At 32.4% G+C, this 19,366-nt stretch overlaps 2 protein-coding genes across 2 annotated transcripts; one reads left to right on the top strand and one right to left on the bottom strand.

Annotated features, from left to right (window-relative positions):
- Window positions 1-25: 25 nt before the first annotated feature.
- LOC120215821 (transcription factor UPBEAT1-like) lies at window positions 26-373 on the top strand. The gene has a single exon (XM_039213371.1). It carries the CDS (start codon window positions 26-28, stop codon window positions 371-373), a length of 348 nt encoding a protein of 115 aa, XP_039069302.1.
- A 5,192-nt stretch (window positions 374-5,565) lies between these two features.
- Window positions 5,566-8,082, bottom strand: LOC120215820 (protein terminal ear1 homolog). Its single transcript, XM_039213370.1, has 5 exons — window positions 7,150-8,082; window positions 6,399-7,053; window positions 6,197-6,319; window positions 5,910-6,113; window positions 5,566-5,848 (listed from the first exon to the last, which is right to left on the bottom strand). Exons 1-5 carry the CDS (start codon window positions 7,862-7,864, stop codon window positions 5,566-5,568), a joined length of 1,980 nt encoding a protein of 659 aa, XP_039069301.1. The 5' UTR covers window positions 7,865-8,082.
- Window positions 8,083-19,366: the final 11,284 nt, after the last annotated feature.

Below are 19,366 nucleotides of genomic sequence, written 5' to 3'. Positions count from 1 at the left end.
AGAGAAATTTTGATTATCTGATATCATGGGAATTCCGACCGAAACCCGAAGCAACGAGCTGAGAAGGTCCGGCACCGAAGCAAAGGCCGGGAGAAGGTTTTTGACGACGAAGAGGCCAAGAACGTCCCGAACCACAAGTGTCCCGATGAAGACGAGGGCAGTTCGAGAAGGTTCTAGAAGACTCGTCGTCAACCCTATCGAAAAGAAGGTGAAAACCCTAAAGAGGTTGATTCCCAGCAACGACTCAACGGGGCTGGACGGGCTGTTTAGGGACACGGCTGAATATATATTGGCTCTGCAGATGAGGGTCAAGGTTATGCAGATTATGGTTAATGTTTTGTCAGGTTCTTCTTCTGATGATTTTCATTTGTAAATGTTTATAGAATCATAATTCTTTTCAAAGTCACATGTGTCGAGATTTGAACCTTCGACCTGTTAAATATCGCGATCTTAAAATAATTATATGAATCAATTAGATTAAATTCGAGGATCAATTAAATATCTTATTAAACACTTTTTTCCCCTTTTCACGTTGTTTCAAATTAAGGCTTAGGAGTTTGTTTTATGAAAATGCCTATATGGCTTGATGTTGTTAACAGGGCGGAACTCCATGGTGCCCGGGGTATCCCAGGCAACCCCTAATCCAGGGGCGAACCTCCATGGTGCCTGGGGTATCCCAGGCAACCCCTCCACAAGTGCTATCCCTAATACGAGTGTCACCCCTAAAAAATGCCATCACTGGAACTCTTGTAACCCCTGAATTTTTGTCCTGAGTCCGCCCCTGGTTGTTAAGATTTAGCTAATAGCTTTGGTGTTTATTGCCTGAGATTTTTATGTAAACTCACCAACTAAGTTGACAAGTTTTAATTCTTTTTTATAAAGTGTTTATTAAATTTAATGTTACATGTGATAAATTGTGGTTATTCTTTTATGTCTCATGTTCGAGTATTATGAATGTCAAAGATGTGAGCGTCCAATGTTAATTGATTGAGAATTATCTGTAAACATATATTATTTTGTAATTACCCTATATTAATCAAAAAATTATCGTTGCTATATATTAATATGAAATATTTAAATATCAATCCAATTTTTGAAGAAAAAACAAAGTCCTGGTTCTTAATTAAAACTGTTCTCGACCATGCATTCTTGGTTATTGCAACAGCTACACTTTAGAAAGGGCAAAAAACTCATCAACTCTTATTTTAGGGTTAATGAAGCTTACATTAATAATTAGGGTTAATCTTGGTTTTAACTTTAAACACGCAAACCTTCTCTCTCTCTCTATATATATATATAAAGAAAATGTCTATGGAGCATAGTAATCTTTTACTAAAAAGTGTTAGGTGATGTTTGTTTTTGAAGAGGTAAAATGTCTGCAGTCTGCGGACCACATCTGCAGTAGAAGAGGTGGACCAAAAGTTTGCAGTCTGTAAGAAGAAGACCGTTTGTTTTTTAACGTCTGCAGACTGCTAAAATAAACTGATTTTTTTAACTTAAAAGAATTTTGCAATACTGAAATTTAAATAATTTTAGTTTTATAATACTGAAATTTAAATAATCCATACAACTACAATAATAATTTTTTTAAAATAAATCAATTCATATTTTAAATTAAATCAATCCATATTTTAAAATAAATCAATCATATTTTAAAATAAATCAATCCATATTTTAAAATAAATTTTTCCATTTTAAAATAAATCAATCCATATTTTAAAATAAATCAATCTATATTTTAAAATAAATCAATCCATATTTTAAAATAATTCAATCCATATTTTAAAATAAATTTTTCCATATTTTAAAATAAATTTTTTCATATTTTAAAATAAATCAATCTATATTTTAAAATAAATCAATCTATATTTTAAAATAAATCAATCCATTTTTTAAAATAAATCAATCCATATTTTAAAATAAATCAATCCATATTTTAAAATAAATCAATCCATATTTTAAAATAAATCAATCCATAGTTTAAACTAAATCAATCCATATTTTAAAATAAATCAATCATATTTTAAAATAAATCAATCCATATTTTAAAATAAATTTTTCCATATTTTAAAATAAATCAATCCATATTTTAAAATAAATCAATCCATATTTTAAAATAAATCAATCCATATTTTAAAATAATTCAATCCATATTTTAAAATAAATTTTTCCATATTTTAAAATAAATTTTTTCATATTTTAAAATAAATCAATATATATTTTAAAATAAATCAATCCATATTTTAAAATAAATCAATCCATATTTTAAAATAAATCAATCCATATTTTAAAATAAATCAATCCATATTTTAAGATAAATCAATGTATATTTTAAAATAAATTCTAAAATAGATTTAAATGATTTTAATTTTCCCGCAGACCTTTGAAGACATAAAACTATGTATGCACCAATAAGAGCTCGCGCAGATGTTTGAAGAGCTTATTTCTTCTAAAAAAACAAACTGTCTGCGAAGCCTAATGTCTGCGCGTGGTCTGCGCGGCGCAGACATAAGAAGTTTGAAGATGTTGCACAATGAAAACAAACTAAGCCTTAGTGTTGTTATAATTCCATTACATCCGTAAAGAAAAAAAAAGATTTAAAATTTGAAAACTATATTATTATTACGATGAATAGTCTGGAACGATCATAAGTTAGTATTTACTAAGAATTTCATAAATCTATTGATAATGTGTACGCATATAACAGACACAGTTGCTCGAATTCAAAACTTTTAAGAGAAAATATTTTCTACTAGATAATTTGATAAATTTTGAAAATTAAATTATTTAAAAAATAATTGTTGTATCTTTAGTAAATAAATGATAAATAAATATGTAAAGTCTATTTGAGTTTCCAGCCGTCATCATCAATAATTATTTTTTGATTGTAGGGGTAAAAGTTCTCGGCTGAACCTGTTGTTAATATGTTTATTTTCTAACTATATATTTTTAGGCTTAGTTATAAATAAGTGACTAAATTATAACATTTTTTAAAATAGATACCCAATTTTTTTTGAATTATCTAGGTGTCTAACATTATAGACATTACCATTTTAAGTATATGGATCATAACAGCTGTTAAATTTTACATTATGATAATTTTAAAATTTTATTTAAAAATATTTAAATTATATATATTTATAATAACCCAAAAATTTTGAAAAACTTTAAAAAAACCCTCAAAACTATGAAAACTCTAATTTTAATCCATAAACCAACGTTGGTCTTCATTGTTTGACGTCGATCGGACCTCAATTAGAACCTCCACCCTATGACAAGTCAAATCCGATCATAAACTCCAAATCTTCGATGAAGGAAACGGTAAAATCGCAACCCAAAACTATATCTCTGACAGATTCAAACCCTCAAATTCGCGATACTAAGACGATCCAACGACATGTACGATGGCAAGGGAGTTGACCAGAGAGATAGCAAGGGTGACGTTGACAACAACGGTCGTGGTTAATAAGAGAGGTTAGGGTTAGGGATTTATAATTTTTAGGGATTTGAGACTTTTTTATAATTTTAGTGGGGAAAAAATAGGGGGTTTTAATAATTATCATAGCATGACACGTGCCATTTGACGAAATCTTTTAACATATATTACATCCCATACACCTAAAATGATAACGTTCATAACGTTAAACACAGATGTTTCAAAAAAGTTTCAATACCTATTTAAAAATAACGGTATAATTTGTGCACTTATTTTATAATTAATCCTTTCTTACATGATTACATAAAGGTCTGACCAGAAAAGTGTTTGACCATTGAAATCAAATAAACTTTTGAACAGAATTGGATTCAAAATCTTCAAACTATTTCCCGAATTCTCTTTGATTTTACCATCAACAACAGTAATCTTTTTTTGTTTTTATTAATATGTGTAATAACAATATACTATATATTTAAAGATAAATTTTCAATCTTTCGAAATTAAATATTTATATTTTTAATATCTATAATACTCAAATTTAAATTTTAAAAATAATAATAATTTTTTGTACGGAGAATAATATGATATGTTGGTGCAACACTTATCTTTATATAATAAAAAAATTGTTGGAAAAAGAGAGTGAAAGTGTCAGGATATGGTGCGGCAAGAAACACAGGTACAAAATAAAGCCTAACGTGCTGAGAATAGAGGGCAGGGGATTACACCCAAATTACTGCACAACTATTACCAACGCTGACACTTGTCTTGTTAAAGCCTTCTGCCCATCGCTTCCCTTCATCCCTTGGTTCCTCCTCTTCATTCTTCAACATGGTTTTCAGAATCGGAACAGGCAGCTGTTCTCGATTAAATCGGTTGAATCGATTAATTCGGTCTGATCCGATTTTTAAAACACTGTTCTTCACCCTGATTCGATAACCATAATAGTTATACATTTTATACCACTCTCAAATTGGATTCCAACTTCAAATAAAAATGGTAAAAAGAGCAAAGGTACTGTACTTTAAAAATATCAGTATAATTCTCATATTATTTTTCTTAATGTAACACTCAAACTCAAAAAATAAACTTAATATGACCCTTTAATTAATATAATTTTATGAACTCTGAAAATAAACTCAATATGACTCTTTGATCAACATTTATCGTCGTATAAATGTTACACTATTGACGTGACGATTTACGATACTAACGTAACAATCTTATTTATCATATTATCAACCACATAAATTTAGACTTAACATGAAATTCAAACTTAATTTTAGCTTGGACTCAAACATAGACTTTACGTATATAAAATTTTAATGCATTTCTTTTAAAAAGCAACATATCAATATTAATATGTTTTATAATTTGATCTAAAAAATAAAATTTTAATATATATATATATATATTTAAATTCCTTACAATCGGCCATCAAATTGAATTTTTCGAATAAAATATCAAATTATATCAATTTAAAAATAAAATTTTAATATCTTATGTTTTTAAAATTCCTTGCAATCGGCAAATAAATTGAATTTTTCGAATCAGGTATCAAATTATATCAATTTTGGAATCGGGTATCAAATTGTATTTGCTGATAGCAATACAGTCATTAAATTGAATTAAAATCAAAAGTCTAATGCTAAAACAGTATGGATCGATACTTTAAGGTGTCATTTTTAGTTTATCCTAGAAATAATAATGAAGTATCAAAGTGAATACGAATAATTCTAACACTTTGAAATATAAAATTTCAATGCTTCTTGTTCAACTAAGCCTCATGAAAAAGTACAAGCATACTAGAGGGAAAAAGATCATGGATGGACAGAGATGAGGTGATGAGAGCAGTAAATGGATGTGATGGCGGGCGGCCCCAGTTCATCAGAGACAGAATGCGCCCTAAGCTGGCGGTGCGTTTGGGAAACTAAATGAAAGGCCCGGTGATCAACATGAACCCCGCCGGCCATTTTTAACACCCAAAATAACAGCTGTAAACTGTGAGAATGAACATTTGTCTTGGTTACAACAAAAACTTAATACTATTATATTTGCATTTCATTCAAATCTCCACGACTGCTCTCCATGCAAACTAGTAAAAAGACACAAAAAGGAAAGAGATTATAGTTTCAGTTCAGGGTGTCACTGCCAACATCGCCGAAAAGAGGGGTGATGGAAGCGTTATTATTTTCTCTACCGCCACAACCTTCGGGCGGGTTACCTTCACTAGAAGTCTCGTCAACGCTATCGCTTTGTTCGTCGTCAGGTGCCGGCGAGGGACCGTCATTGATAAGCCTCGGCTGCTGCTTTTCGCCAACCACGGGAACTGGTTCGGTCAGTAGCTTCCCGTCTCGAGGCGGGGAGAAAACTACCGGAAGATAGTGATCCATATCGCATGGGAACTTGGAGTACCTGAAATGTTCTTTCAGCGTCTGCAATCCCTATTTTCATCCATTCATAATCAAATTAGAACCATTTAAAGCTATTGTTCTTGATCCAATACCAAGAGAGAAAAACTTCAAAAATTTTAAAAACCTGAACTCTGGCATAAGTTACTTCACAGATTTTCCTGGAGTTGAACACTTCCCAGTGTTGATGATGGAAAGCCTTGTAAATTCTCCAAGTTGCTTGAGGGGATGTCATGTTCACAAATCCATATCCCACATTACACTTATTGCTGGATTTTTCAATGAAACTATCAGTAAATTTGTTTGATTTCCATCTACAAATTCTAGGGAAATGGGAAAGGAAGAAAATTACTTGAAATCAATGGGGAGGTAGACGAAATCGTAGGAAGATAAAGGCTGGTCGTCGCCGGCGTTGACAATTTGCTCGTTGCAGTGAATACAGTGATTGTCCAGCATGTTCAATAACAAATTTTGACTTAAAAATGCCAAAATTAAAAGCAAAAAATGTTACTTTTTTTCTATTCAAGTAAAAAGAGTTGGTGAAAAGGACAAACCTATATTTATTTGGTATGTTCTTAATCATGACAGTGGTCCTTGAATCTTGGCAATTAGATTCCGCCATGGCTTCTTCGCTTATTAAGAAACGAGGATCGAATTTCCTCTCTTGTTTGTCTTTCCATGGCCTTCCCCTACACTGCTGCTTAGCCCCATTGCTAATCCTCTGCGTCGACTGGTTGTTTTGGCTCTTCTTCGCCGTCTTCTTAGCAGCAGCACCGCCACCGATGACCGTCATTCCAGCTGAGCTCATGTTCTTGTAATTGTCATTAGGGTTTCCCTTGCTAGAATCAGTCACTTTCTTGGACGGCGATTGGCTTCGAGAAAGAAACGAGCGAGGGATGTTGGGAGAATATCTGTTAGAGAATCTAGGAGCTATCGGCGGCGCCGACAGCGGCGGGTGAGTATATTTACTGGGTTTCAATGAAATATTATGAGTGTAAGCTTTGATAGGCGTAATGCTGCCGGCAGAGTTTGCATTGAAGAACTTTCTGCTATATCCTCCGGGTCGACTGAATTCAATTACAACTTGTTTCCCATTGACTTCTTTTCCATTCATTTCTCTTAAAGCTTTAGCTGCGTCTCTTACATCGTAAAACTCCACGAACTTCTGGTGCTTCTTCAATGGCGTTTCTCTCAGTTCCTTCACGGGACCTATTCACAAAATTTACAAAACAAGGCACCTTATGTTACAATTAAACCCGTCATGCTTGACTGCATTTTATCAAAAGGGAAAATTCAAAAGCTTACCATAAGCTTGGAAAATGTCTCTGAGTTCAGAATTTGAAACGCCGGGGTGTAAATTGAAGACGACAACAGTTCCCTGATTATTCCCGTCAGGCGAAGCATTACTGGCCGGGATAATGAAGTGGGCCCAAACGGTTCCCCCCAATATCCGTCCACGCTCTGGAGGAGGCAGTGGAGTACACGCGTCGGACTCCCCTGGTTCGTGTCCGGCTGACCCAGCCATGGCTTGTTGTTTTTGCCGTTGAATGTGCTGGTTTCGTATTTCTCTCAACGCTCGCTCAGCGTGTCTCAGATCATAGAAATGGACGGTCATGATTCCTTCCCCGACCCTTTCCATCTGGACCATGCGTACTTCCCCGAACGCCTCCAATTCTTCCCTCACCCTAGACTCGCTCACATCGCACGGAACCGACGTCAACACCAAAGCCCTCGCCGACGCCGCACTTGGAGGCGGAAGAGGCGGCAAAGGTGAAACCGTCACGGAACCCGTAACGCAAGGTGCAGGTAAGGGCACAGGTACCCCAACATGGAACTGTGCTACTCCGCCACCGGAAAAGGACACCGTCAAGGGTGGCGCGGCAGCGTACGGATAGTAAAGCTCCGATGGCATTAAGAGAGGTATTTGGGGTTGGAAAACAGCGTTTTGGGCGGGCCAAAATTCCTGTGCAGATGGGTCCAGGTAATTTCCAGGGAATTGAACCGGTCCAGCCTCCGCCATGACTGTCTCGGAGACGAGAAACAGCACCCAGCTTGCAAAAACAAAACAAAAAGGCTAAAAAACAAGAACCTTCCTTGGATTTGATAAAAGGAGTGTTTTTTAGAGTTAAAAACCCGAGTAAACACAGTATATGTTTGTATGTTTGTTGTTTTCCATCTCCCAAAAAGTGGTGTTCTTCGTAGTAGAAACTAGAGAGTTGCAAAGGAGGAGAAGAGGCAAAGACTAATTTTTTTTTTAGTTTTTGCTATACATATAGTTTCCAAGACGAAGGTTGCTATAAATGCCGATTGTTACCTCATATGGAAAACATGAATTTACCAGCGAAGCCGTTTTATTGTATGATGATATGATGATCCTCCTTGTGATTTGGGGTGATGAAGAATCGAACCGTACACGTGGCAATATGTCGAATGATTTGTGGGGTTGTGTCATTATCAAGTTTGACATCCTACTTTTGATGTTAGTATTCCTAGTAGTCCATTTTATAGATGTATGGCAAAAATAAACATGAGATCCTTGTATTTTTTAGAAAAAATAAACGTGCCCCTCATATTATTTTTTCTTTTATCCAACTCAAAAAATAAATTTAATATGATCCTTTACCAAAATATTTTTCGTTGTTAACCCTTACTGTACTAACGTGTTAGTTCACAATACTTACATGACAGTCCACGATGATGATGTTACAGTTAATTTACCATATTTGAGTTACAAATTTAGTCAATCTGTCATATCATCCGCTAATATGTAACCATTGACTGTCACATCAACACCGTGAACTGCTATATCAATTATGTAACAATCAACGACATAAAAACGTTGATCAAAATATCACATCAAATTTATTTTTTAGAGTTGGAGGCCCACGTTGAAAAAATAATACTAAAGTCACATTAGGTATTTTTTAAAGTACAAAAACCTATGCCTTTTTGCCTAGATTTATCTACTTGTTGAGCATATCAATCTTGTTAAAATATGAAAAAAGAAGAAGAAGATTTTAAGTATTTAAATAAAAATAAAAATATGTATTAATTATCTATTTTTACAAGTAAATAAACATTACATCGTTCATTTTAGGTATCGTATAAGTTCTATTTTTTGAAAAGTAGAATGGTATATAACTAATTATGATCAATCAGAAGTAGTTATTATTGCATAATTGAATATAAAATTTAATTTAATAAAAATATTTATTTGAAGACATGAACTTATATAAAGGGGTGTGATGAAAACCTACGTAAAAATAAACATCGATGAGATTTAAATTAAAGATATAATTTATCATTTACGGGAGATGAAATATAATTTTTTGCATTATCTAAACTGAAAACTTTATATCTCTAATGGACTAAAATCATAATTTACCAGTTTTGGGGCCAAAGCCATTACCACTAAAGAGGGAGTCATGTCGTCAACTAGACTTATTCAAATAGTAAACAGTTTTATAACGTTTTAGTATATTTCGAGTTTAAATCTTTGTGTACACAAAAAATTTATACCGAAAAATTTATCAACTAAAATCATATTTGCAACGTAAATCGATATGAATTAATTATATTTTGAAGTACTTTAATTTTAATACTAAACAATTTGACCTCTCCCATAATTTCATCTTTGATATTCGTCCCTTCTACTCCGATTGTATTTAGATTTGATTTGGTATCAAAAGGACAGATTTTATATTGTGTTTCAATTCTTTAAAGTTTGTCCCATGCTCTTTATGTCTTTAACCTATGTATGTTGGGGTTAAACGTGAAGGGTTTCTATAGTTCTATATTCAAAAGAAAAAGAGAAAATTAGTTTAATTTAATTAAGGGGGACATAGGGTATGTTCCCTGATGCAGCTACACGAGTTCATGGGCACTTCAGTATATAAAAAAGGGAGACGATATAAAGCAAGTGAAAGGGATGTCTGTTTCCTTCTTCCTTTTCCCATGGCCACTGCCCCTTTTCTTTCCATTTTAATATATATATATATATATATATATATATATATAAGATCTTATTACACATCTAAAACTCTTATAATTTTATATAGAGTTAAGGTCGTTGGATGAGTATAAATAGATGGTTGAGATTAAAAGTAAGAAATGTAAAAATATTTATAAAAAAAGGAGTCAATCATAGTAATTTATTTTCACTCATTTAACGGTTCTAAATATGTGTAAAATTAAAAACTTTTACATTATATAAGTGGATCATAACCGTAAAAAAACTCTTAGCTTTACACATATTTAAAATCATTAGATGAGTGAAAATAGATGACTGAGATTAAAAATAAGAATTATGAATATATTTACTGAAAAAAACGAAAGTTTAGATGACTAGACATCTATTTTCACTCCTAAATATGTGTAAAACTAAAAAAATTTACATTGTATAAGTGGATCGTAACCGTAAAAAAACTCTTAGCTTTACACATATTAAAATCATTAGATGAGTAAAAATAGATGACTGAGATTAAAAATAAGAATTATGAATATATTTACTGAAAAAAAACGAAAGTTTAGATGACTAGACATCTATTTTCACTCCTAAATATGTGTAAAACTAAAAACTTTTACATTGTATAAGTGGATCGTAACCGTAAAAAAACTCTTAGTTTTACACATATTTAAAATCATTAGATGAGTAAAAATAGATGACTGAGATTAAAAATAAGAATTATGAATATATTTACTGAAAAAAATGAAAGTTTAGATTACTAGACATCTATTTTCACTCATTCAACAAGTAGTTCATATATATATATATATATATATATATATATGAAATCTTTCAGTGTTCGATAATCATGAGTCATATCTATATCGAGTTGAGACAATCGTATAAATGAATTATTGAATTTAACAATTATTAATATTTTAAAAAATTAAATGACTAAAATAATCACTTTATATGTTTTCACCAATAAATAAAGAATGAATTAAGTATGCATTTAGTACTTATATTATTAACTTTAGTTTATTTTAGTATTTAAATTAATTTAATTTATTTTAGTATTTAAATTTTTAATTCTTTTAAAATCATAGATGATATTTAGTTTTTGTTTTATTTTAATATTTCGTCATTAAAAAGTGAACTAGCTTTTGCATGTGACACTTTTATGGGTAAATTATAACATTCATCACTTAATTATCTTCTCACTTCTATTTTTGACATTAAAGTTTAAAATTTTTCAATTTAACTACTCAACTTTCAAATTGCTTATGTTTTAATTACTCGAATTTATTTTATTAATAATATTTCATGACATAATATTTTTATTATTTTAATAATATATAATTAAAATAAAAAAATTAAAGTTAGAGTGAATAAATTAGGAGTAATTTGAAAGTTAAATATTTAAATAAAAAACTTTAATGACCAAAATAAGAATGAGAAGAAAATTGAGTGATAAATGACGTAATTTACCCATATAAGATTTTACATTGTAACAGTTCTGCTAAGTTTTTAATAACATGATACTAAAATGAAACAAAAACTAAAAGTTAGATATAATTTAAAAAAAATAAAAAAATAAAATATTAAAACGAACCAAAATTGATAGTTTATATAATATACACATAATTTATCAAATAAAGAATTGGAAGTGAACGCGAAAGGAATAATAATAACAGAAGTATGCACGTAGGGCAGACAAAGTGGACCATTTATATCTTGTTTAGACCATCCTTTAGATGCCCCCCTTGTTACCAGGAATCTTGTCTTCCCCTTCCACTGCTTCTTTTTATTTTAATTGGTGCTCTACTGTGGCTATGGCCCCTCAATATCCACCATGCTGATTGCCGCGACAGAGATGGAGCCGATACGAGATCTGATCCGAATCCGAACCAACCGATCATATTCGAAATATATATATATATATATATATATTCGACTAATTGGATACAAATTTATTCAAGTTTCATTATCCTTCTTGAAGACCAGCAACTAATGGCTTCGCTAATTAATGGCATTGGAAATTGAAGAGCTAAGCCATGCCATGCCTTGCTGCCTTGGCCTCGCGATTGCCTACAACCTCGGTGCTCGTGTGCGCAATGTGTGTTGTCGTGTTCGGTCACCGTGGCGACTCGAACAAAGAAAAGAAGCTCTATAATCAAGAATGATGTTTGGATTATAAAATCACACACACACACATATATATATATATATATATATATATATATGAGATCATTGTATTTTAAAAAGACGAATATGATCATTGTATTATTTTTTTTTGTCATCCAATTTAGAAAATAAATCTAATATGATCATTTTACTAACATTTTTTATCGTTAACCGTTATTATGATGATAAGACAGTTCAGTGTACTAAAGCGACGGTCTAAAATATTGACATGACAATTCACAATGGTTGATAACATGACAGATGACATGATAAATGAGTTAAATTGATAACTCAAACATGTCAGTATCGTAAATCATCATGTTAGCATAGTAAACTATCACATCAGTACTTCAACAGTCAATGACAGAAAAATATTAGTTAAAAGACTATATCAGATTTATTTTATGAGTTGAATGATCATATTAAATGTGATATTTTTTCTGAAAGTATAAAGATGCATAATGATTTTTGCAAAAAAAAAATTGAAAGATGAAAAAAAAGAGCTCTACTTTGTATTATTAAATTTGGCTTCTCTTCTCCCGAAATTCAAAGTGGGACAGACAGGAAGAGTAAACGGTGAGTGAGACACAAATGAGTGGGAAAATATTATGCACCAAAACATGGGTTTTTAAGGACAGAAAATCAATCTTCCACATTGATAATTCATGTATTTAAATTCTTTTATTATTATTTCGTTTTTTAATTTATGATCGTATCATATAAGATTACGAGAAAATCATTATGTGTTAGCTGCAACCATCTTTTATTGTGTGAATGATAGATATATGACCTTCAGGTACTGGTATTTTGCAGGGAGGACCTTAGCTTTTGTGGTAGTGCGTCTTTGCCTATCTGCAACTGTGAGCAAATGGTCTCCATTAATCCCTCAACTTACATTCCCAGTACACCCAATTTTCAATCTTTCTTATTAAAAAAAGTTGAATTTATCATATTAATATTCGAATTCAAACATATTGAATGGCAGTTTTTTTTTTCCTAAGAGTGACTATATCAATCAACTAAGCGGCGACTGAACCATGACTTATGTAAGCAGCAGCATGCATGAAATGAAGGAAAATGAAAATAAACCCCAAGAGTTTTGAAGGCTCCCACAGCATTGAACTGCTGCCATTGAAACCCAGAATTTAAGATCATCATGTGCCGAGTTTAATGGTGTTCATTTCATGTTTACTTCTGTCAGTTTTCTGAAACTTACACAGATATGACTCCCAGTCTGAACACCAGATTCCCCAGAAAGTAAAAAATTGGTATTAAATATAACTCATTGTCATTCCTTGATTAATTTTATAAATAGATAACATGAATTAACAGCGTTGTGCCTGCAAATCCCTAGCTTAAAAGACAAAGTAACCGGCAATGGCAGCAGCTCCGACGATAGCCGACGATACTCCAGCGGTGGTTGCACCATTACCGCTAGGAGGCTGACCAGTCGCAGAACTATTCATAGAGGCAACAGCCGCAGCAGCACCCGCACCCACACTGCCAACGGGGCTTTCGACGGTACCGGAAATACCGGTGGCTTCAGCTGGAGCGGGTGTGGCTGCGACGACAGTGGGGCCGGCAACGGCTTTGGTGTCCGCAGAAACCATCACGAAAAGGGTAATCAAGACCAAGGCAAGAACAAGGGTTTGGCTTGACATTTGATCTTTCTCTATGGTTTGATCAACGATAGAGATATATCGAACAAAAAACAATGGAGATCTTGTTTTCCGATATCGATCAAAAATTGAAATTCAGATACGATTTCTCAGATATATAAAGGCCTTCGAGTTTTGGGAAAGATTTGGATGTTCATTGAAGAGGTGATGGGATTCAAAGATTTCTAAGTTTAAACATGATGCGAGGACTAGGGAAAACCACTGCATATTTAGGCAATACAACGCACAAGAAACAAAATTCGGGTATAACACATGCTAAAATACAGGAATTAAAATACATTAGTTAATTTAATTTCATACATGAATGAATTTAATTTCTATTTTTCGAGCAGTAAATTACTATTACAGGGATCTGATGTTAGAGCAGAGCGTTCTTCACGGCTTCGGGCAAAGAAACCTCTTCCCGCTACGCCAAGGCCATCATCACTTGTGAGCGTCTTGAGTTCAAATAGTCCGGGCGTATCTAGGGCTAGGCCTTTCTAGGTCATTACCCCTATGCCTAAAAAGGTAAATTTTTATCCAATCGCCCATTTATTATTTATTTTTTGTTTTCACCACTCAACTATTTTTATTTTAAATCATATTTAATGTTACATTTTAATTTTATTTTGGTCACTCGTCTTTAAAAGATTAGCAGTGATGTTAACGTATGATTGAAAAATAATTTATTTTTATATTGACGTCATTGCTAAATTTTTTAACGGTAGGAGATCAAAATAGAACCAAATTGTAAGGTTGATTATGATTATGAAAAATAATAATTAAGTGATCAAAACATAAATTAAGTAATATGTGGGGTGACCAAATAGTTAGTTTACCCTAAATAAAAAATATGCATGTATTATGTTAAGAAAATTATATTAGTCAAATCATCCGCAAAACATAAGTGAGTGAGACTAAACAATACATTCATAACCATTACAAAAATCTAAGGAGAGAGAATCTGTCTGTGGTGTTAAACGTGTGCTTGATAGGTTTTATGAGCTTTCCGCTTTGAAGCTCAATGCGAGTAAGAGTGAGTTATTTTTCTCTGGTATTGGGGCTGCGAAGGTGGAGTGCACTATGACTGCTTCAGAGTTTAGGGTGGGGCAACTCCCTGTTAGATACTTGGGAGTGCCTTTAGTCACGAGGAAGCTTTCGGGGAAGGTTGTCATGGGCTCTTGGAGAAGGCTTCAGTTGATCTAAACTGTTTTATTCAACATTTCTAACTACTGATGCCACCAGCTTATTCTTCCGAAAGGGATTATCCTGAGGATTGAGCAATTGTGTACTCATTTCTTTTTAAAGGGGCATGATACATCGGCTTCGGGTGCTAGGGTGGCGTGGAGTAAGGTTTGTTCTTTGTAAATGTAGAGGGTGGCGTGTGATTTGAACGAGTGGAATTGAAGAATTATTGGAATTTTACTTCCAGGTTCAATTGAGAGAAGAGACCAAATCAATTTGAATTTTTGTGTTGCTTTGGCCCTTTGATAATCGAAGAGGATGCACTATTGAATGTTAAAAATTGGTGCGAGATCCCATTGTTTGTTTAATGGCGGATTGCAGGGAAACATGTTAGCATCAGTGTCCTAGGCATACGATATTTTGATTATTATTATTTTATATCATTTGCGTATAATTTTTGTAACACCCTACACCAGTATGACACAAAATCGACTAACGAGAGTGCCACACGAAACCACTAGAGTGACAAATCAACAAATTTTCTTATCAAAATAAATAAAAAATAACTTACAATCGGGAGCTCCCACAATTACAAAATAAATCGAAATATACATACCAGGTATTTAAAACAATTTAAGACTCAAATTTACAAAATAGAGCTTTGAATATACATGTCCTCTAGAAATTTGAGACGTACTCTGCTATGTTGTTTGGTCTGGATTTCTTCTAGTAAAAAAGGCTCCTCTACTTATCTTCACCTAATCTGCGTAAGGAAACAAATTTCAAACGCTGAGCTAACTAGCCCGGTCCCACACTAACAACTAAAATATACTAACATGGGGTACATTTACAACATGCTTTAATAATTGAAAAAATACCTTTCATCATCAATACAAAATTAGTGAGTATCCTTGCGATACTCACTCTTTACGCTATGATAGACATCATGGTGTGGTTGAGGGATTTCTGCATCTCGATGCTCACACACCCCTCTAGTCTACCGAGGATGTAGCCCCCGGAATCACTGCACCGAACACCACACCCCCAACTAGCCCACCCCTTGCGAGTGTCGGACATTGCGCCCTAGCTAGTTAGTTTTAAGGGCCTTGCTCCCTACCCATGGATATCTGGACTACATCTATACTTTCGACACCCTAAACTAGAGTAACTCAGGTGTCTGAATTGTTTCCCAGCATCAACCAAAGATAGTTTTATGTCACCCTAATTATTTGGTTTCTATGTTTGAATTAAACATCATAATATGTTCACTTGTAGTCTTATTTGATAATATACTGAAGTATTGGGGTACCTCGATTCTAATTCCCTTAAATACGATCCTTTTTGCCCAAGACAAACTGAAAGTGTCGACACTAGTCCAAGAGTATCGATACTTCTATAAAAGTTTTGATACTTTATATAAGTATCGATACTTTTAAACATTATATTCTGCCTAGTTTCGATACTTTCTTAGAATTTCAAAATTATGACTCAAAGTTTCGATACTCTTGAAAGAGTATCGATGCTTCTGCTTAGAAAACACATTTCTACCCAAAAATGAAGAACAAGTATCGATACTAGCCCAATAGTATCGATACTTGACCCCGCAGAAGACTTAAAAACAAACACAAAAATGCAATATCTTACTCCCAAAGACCCTTGTAAGATCCCTAAACATGCTTAAAGCCTTATGTGTCATAAAAAGGACATAAATAAGGCTTATATCATGCTTAAAATTCCAAAACATAAAATCTACAATTGATACGCTCAATAAGCTTAATTCTTACCTTCATGATATTCATTACATTAACATGACCCACTAAGAGTATAAAGAAATTGCAAATGTGGATACCTTGATTTCTAGGCTAAAACAAAGCTCCAACTCACTCAATTGAAGCTTTTTCCTTCCTCTATTCTTAGAGGTTTCACCCACTTCTTTCATAAATCAAGATAAAAAAGTGAAGTTTCTAAATAATCTATGTTATGAAAATAAAGATTAGAATACTTCCAATAACCCAAATCCAACCAAAATCAACCTAGAATCCTTGATTTTATTAAACATCCCAAAAACCTATTTTAGAAATCATAGAGGAAATCTTGCAAAATGGGGCTTAAATTAAAGCTTGAAGGATGGTGATTCATAATCTTACCTTTGCTCAAGCTAACTAAGATTGGATTGCTTGAAGATTGGCTCATGAAAAGAATAGAAATGGAAAATGCTAGAAGAAATAAGGAGATGAGTATTTAGTAAGATTATTGGGGCTTTGATTCACGTGAAAAATATAAAAACAGGGGGGAAGATTTTCAGCTGAAATAAAAAGGGTACACTACACTTTAGGTCCTTGCACTTTCATGCCCCTATTAATTTCATCACCTTACATAAGTCTTTTGGGTCCAACACACCCCAAATCCACTTAGCCTTGGTCTAAGATATTTTTAATAATTATTTTGGACACTAAAATGGGTCTTGGGTTGACTCAAACTATTATCTTGAGTTTCAGGGCGTTATAATTTTATTATTAATTTTTATATAATATTATTAGTTATTCTAAACATCCTTAATCGTTTATTATTGTGGGAACAATAATAAAATAATATTAATATGAAGTTTGATAGATATTCATGAGATGACTATGTGATTGAGATTCAAATCAAATTCATATGTATTTGTTGAGAACAAATATTAGATCGACTCGTTCTAAGATTAATACGTGGATTAAAGTTATATATTAACTTCAAACATATATGTCATTAAATCCTTAGACCTAAAATTATTATAGTTGTCAACATGATGATGATTATTATGTTTTGACATAATCAAACGTTGTCTCTAATCGTACAATTATAAAGATTATGCTTGAACATGACATGAATCATGTAGTAAGATGTGAATGATTAAGATGAAATTTATCCCTCTCATCATAAAAGAAATATCTCAGGGCCCCTCGATGATTGAGATTGAGAAATGCATGGTCATGCTCAAATGAGTTGATAGAGTTCAATATCATTGGTTTAGTCAATTCAGTTGCATATCGAGAAACTAAAGGTAGAGTGATAGGTTGACATTTTCCATGCCTTATATTCTATCAAGATATCGTAAGATAAGAGGATTATGACATGAGTTGTGTTAAGATTGTCTTGGATCACGAGTTTTTCATTTAATTTGGGTAGTTATAATATCTTGCTAGAGGCCACTTATGACTTATAAGATCAAAAGTGATTTTATCTACTCTCAACGTTAATTGAACCTATAGGGTGCACGTTAAGAATGAGTACGAATGATTGTAGTTATTACTCTCAATAATAAGTTAAGATAATGGGATTATTTTAAATTATATTTTAAAAGAGTTACTTAATATTCGAATTTAAGAAGTTAAATTCATATTCTTTTGATAGAGTATTTTATTTATTTATTATTTATTTATTTTATTTAGAATTAATATTAAATAATATATTTATTAAATTTTGTTTTAATTAAATTTCTTATCAAATAAGAGATGTGATTTAAATTATTATTAAATTTAAAATGAATTTTAAATTAATAATAATTAAATTAATTAATTAAAAACAGAGAATTTAACCTAACCTTAATCAAGTCATATATATATATATATATATATATATATATATATATATATATAAACGAGGGTAAGCTCAATCATTCTTTACAGTTGTCCAAAACTAAAACTACAAAAATTGTTTTTGTGAAAAACACATTTAAACTAGTATTCTATAACCATTCGTCATTCGTTCGCGCGTGAATACTTGTAGAGGGTGGTCGTCTTTTAGAAAGACAACACATTTAAAGATTGAAAGAAAATAAGAGACAATATAGAATTATTTTTCGAATCAAAGATTAAGATAATCTCACAACTTTATTTTACGAAGTTAACATGATATGCATGAGATCCTAGCACTACAGCAAAACAGAGTTTTAGCGGCGTTTTTTTAGTCTTATAGCGGCGTTTTTAAGCGCCGCTAAAAGTATTTGCGGCGATAAGAAAAACGCCGCAAGAAGCGCCGGCAATACCAGTACCGCTAAAGTTAGCGGCGTTTGAGAACAAAAAACGCCGCAAAAAGTTATGATATATAGCGGCGTTTCTAGAAAAAACGCCGCAAAAGGTCAGATCTATAGCGGCGTTTTTTGATACAAATGCCGCAAAAGATAAGACCTATACTGGCATTTTTAGAACAAACGCCGTAAAAGGTCAGACCTATAGTGGCGTTTTTGGACACAAACGCCGCAAAATGTCAGACCTATAACGGCGTTTTTGAACACAAACGCCGTAAAAAGTCAGACATATAGCGGCGTTTTTGGATACAAACGCCGCTAATTACCTTTATTTAGCTAATATTAATTGATTTTGCATATTTCATTTCTGCTATACATCACCAAAATTTATATCTAGCTTTATCTAATTAACAACAACCATACATTTTAATTAAGACAAAAAACATAAAGAAAAATTCTTAACATCAAAATAAATTAAAGTTTTTTTTATGGAGAGAGAACCTTAAAAGACATTAAAGTACAAATGAGTTACAACTGAAC

The sequence above is a fragment of the Hibiscus syriacus genome, unplaced genomic scaffold (assembly GCF_006381635.1).
Source record: "Hibiscus syriacus cultivar Baekdansim isolate YM2019G1 unplaced genomic scaffold, ASM638163v2 tig00110156_pilon, whole genome shotgun sequence".
NCBI classification, from domain to species: Eukaryota; Viridiplantae; Streptophyta; class Magnoliopsida; order Malvales; family Malvaceae; genus Hibiscus; species Hibiscus syriacus.
Note: the sequence above shows the minus strand (reverse complement) of the source record. Positions and strands in the feature narration are given on the sequence as shown.

Coding starts and splice junctions, on each gene's coding strand:
- LOC120215820 (XM_039213370.1), bottom strand. CDS start 7,864: ATGGCGGAGGCTGGACCGGTTCAATTCCCTGGAAATTACCTGGACCCA. Junction 6,320..6,398: donor AACATACCAAATAAATATAG/GTTTGTCCTTTT, acceptor GGCATTTTTAAG/TCAAAATTTGTTATTGAACA. Junction 6,114..6,196: donor TACCTCCCCATTGATTTCAA/GTAATTTTCTTC, acceptor TGAAAAATCCAG/CAATAAGTGTAATGTGGGAT.
- LOC120215821 (XM_039213371.1), top strand. CDS start 26: ATGGGAATTCCGACCGAAACCCGAAGCAACGAGCTGAGAAGGTCCGGC.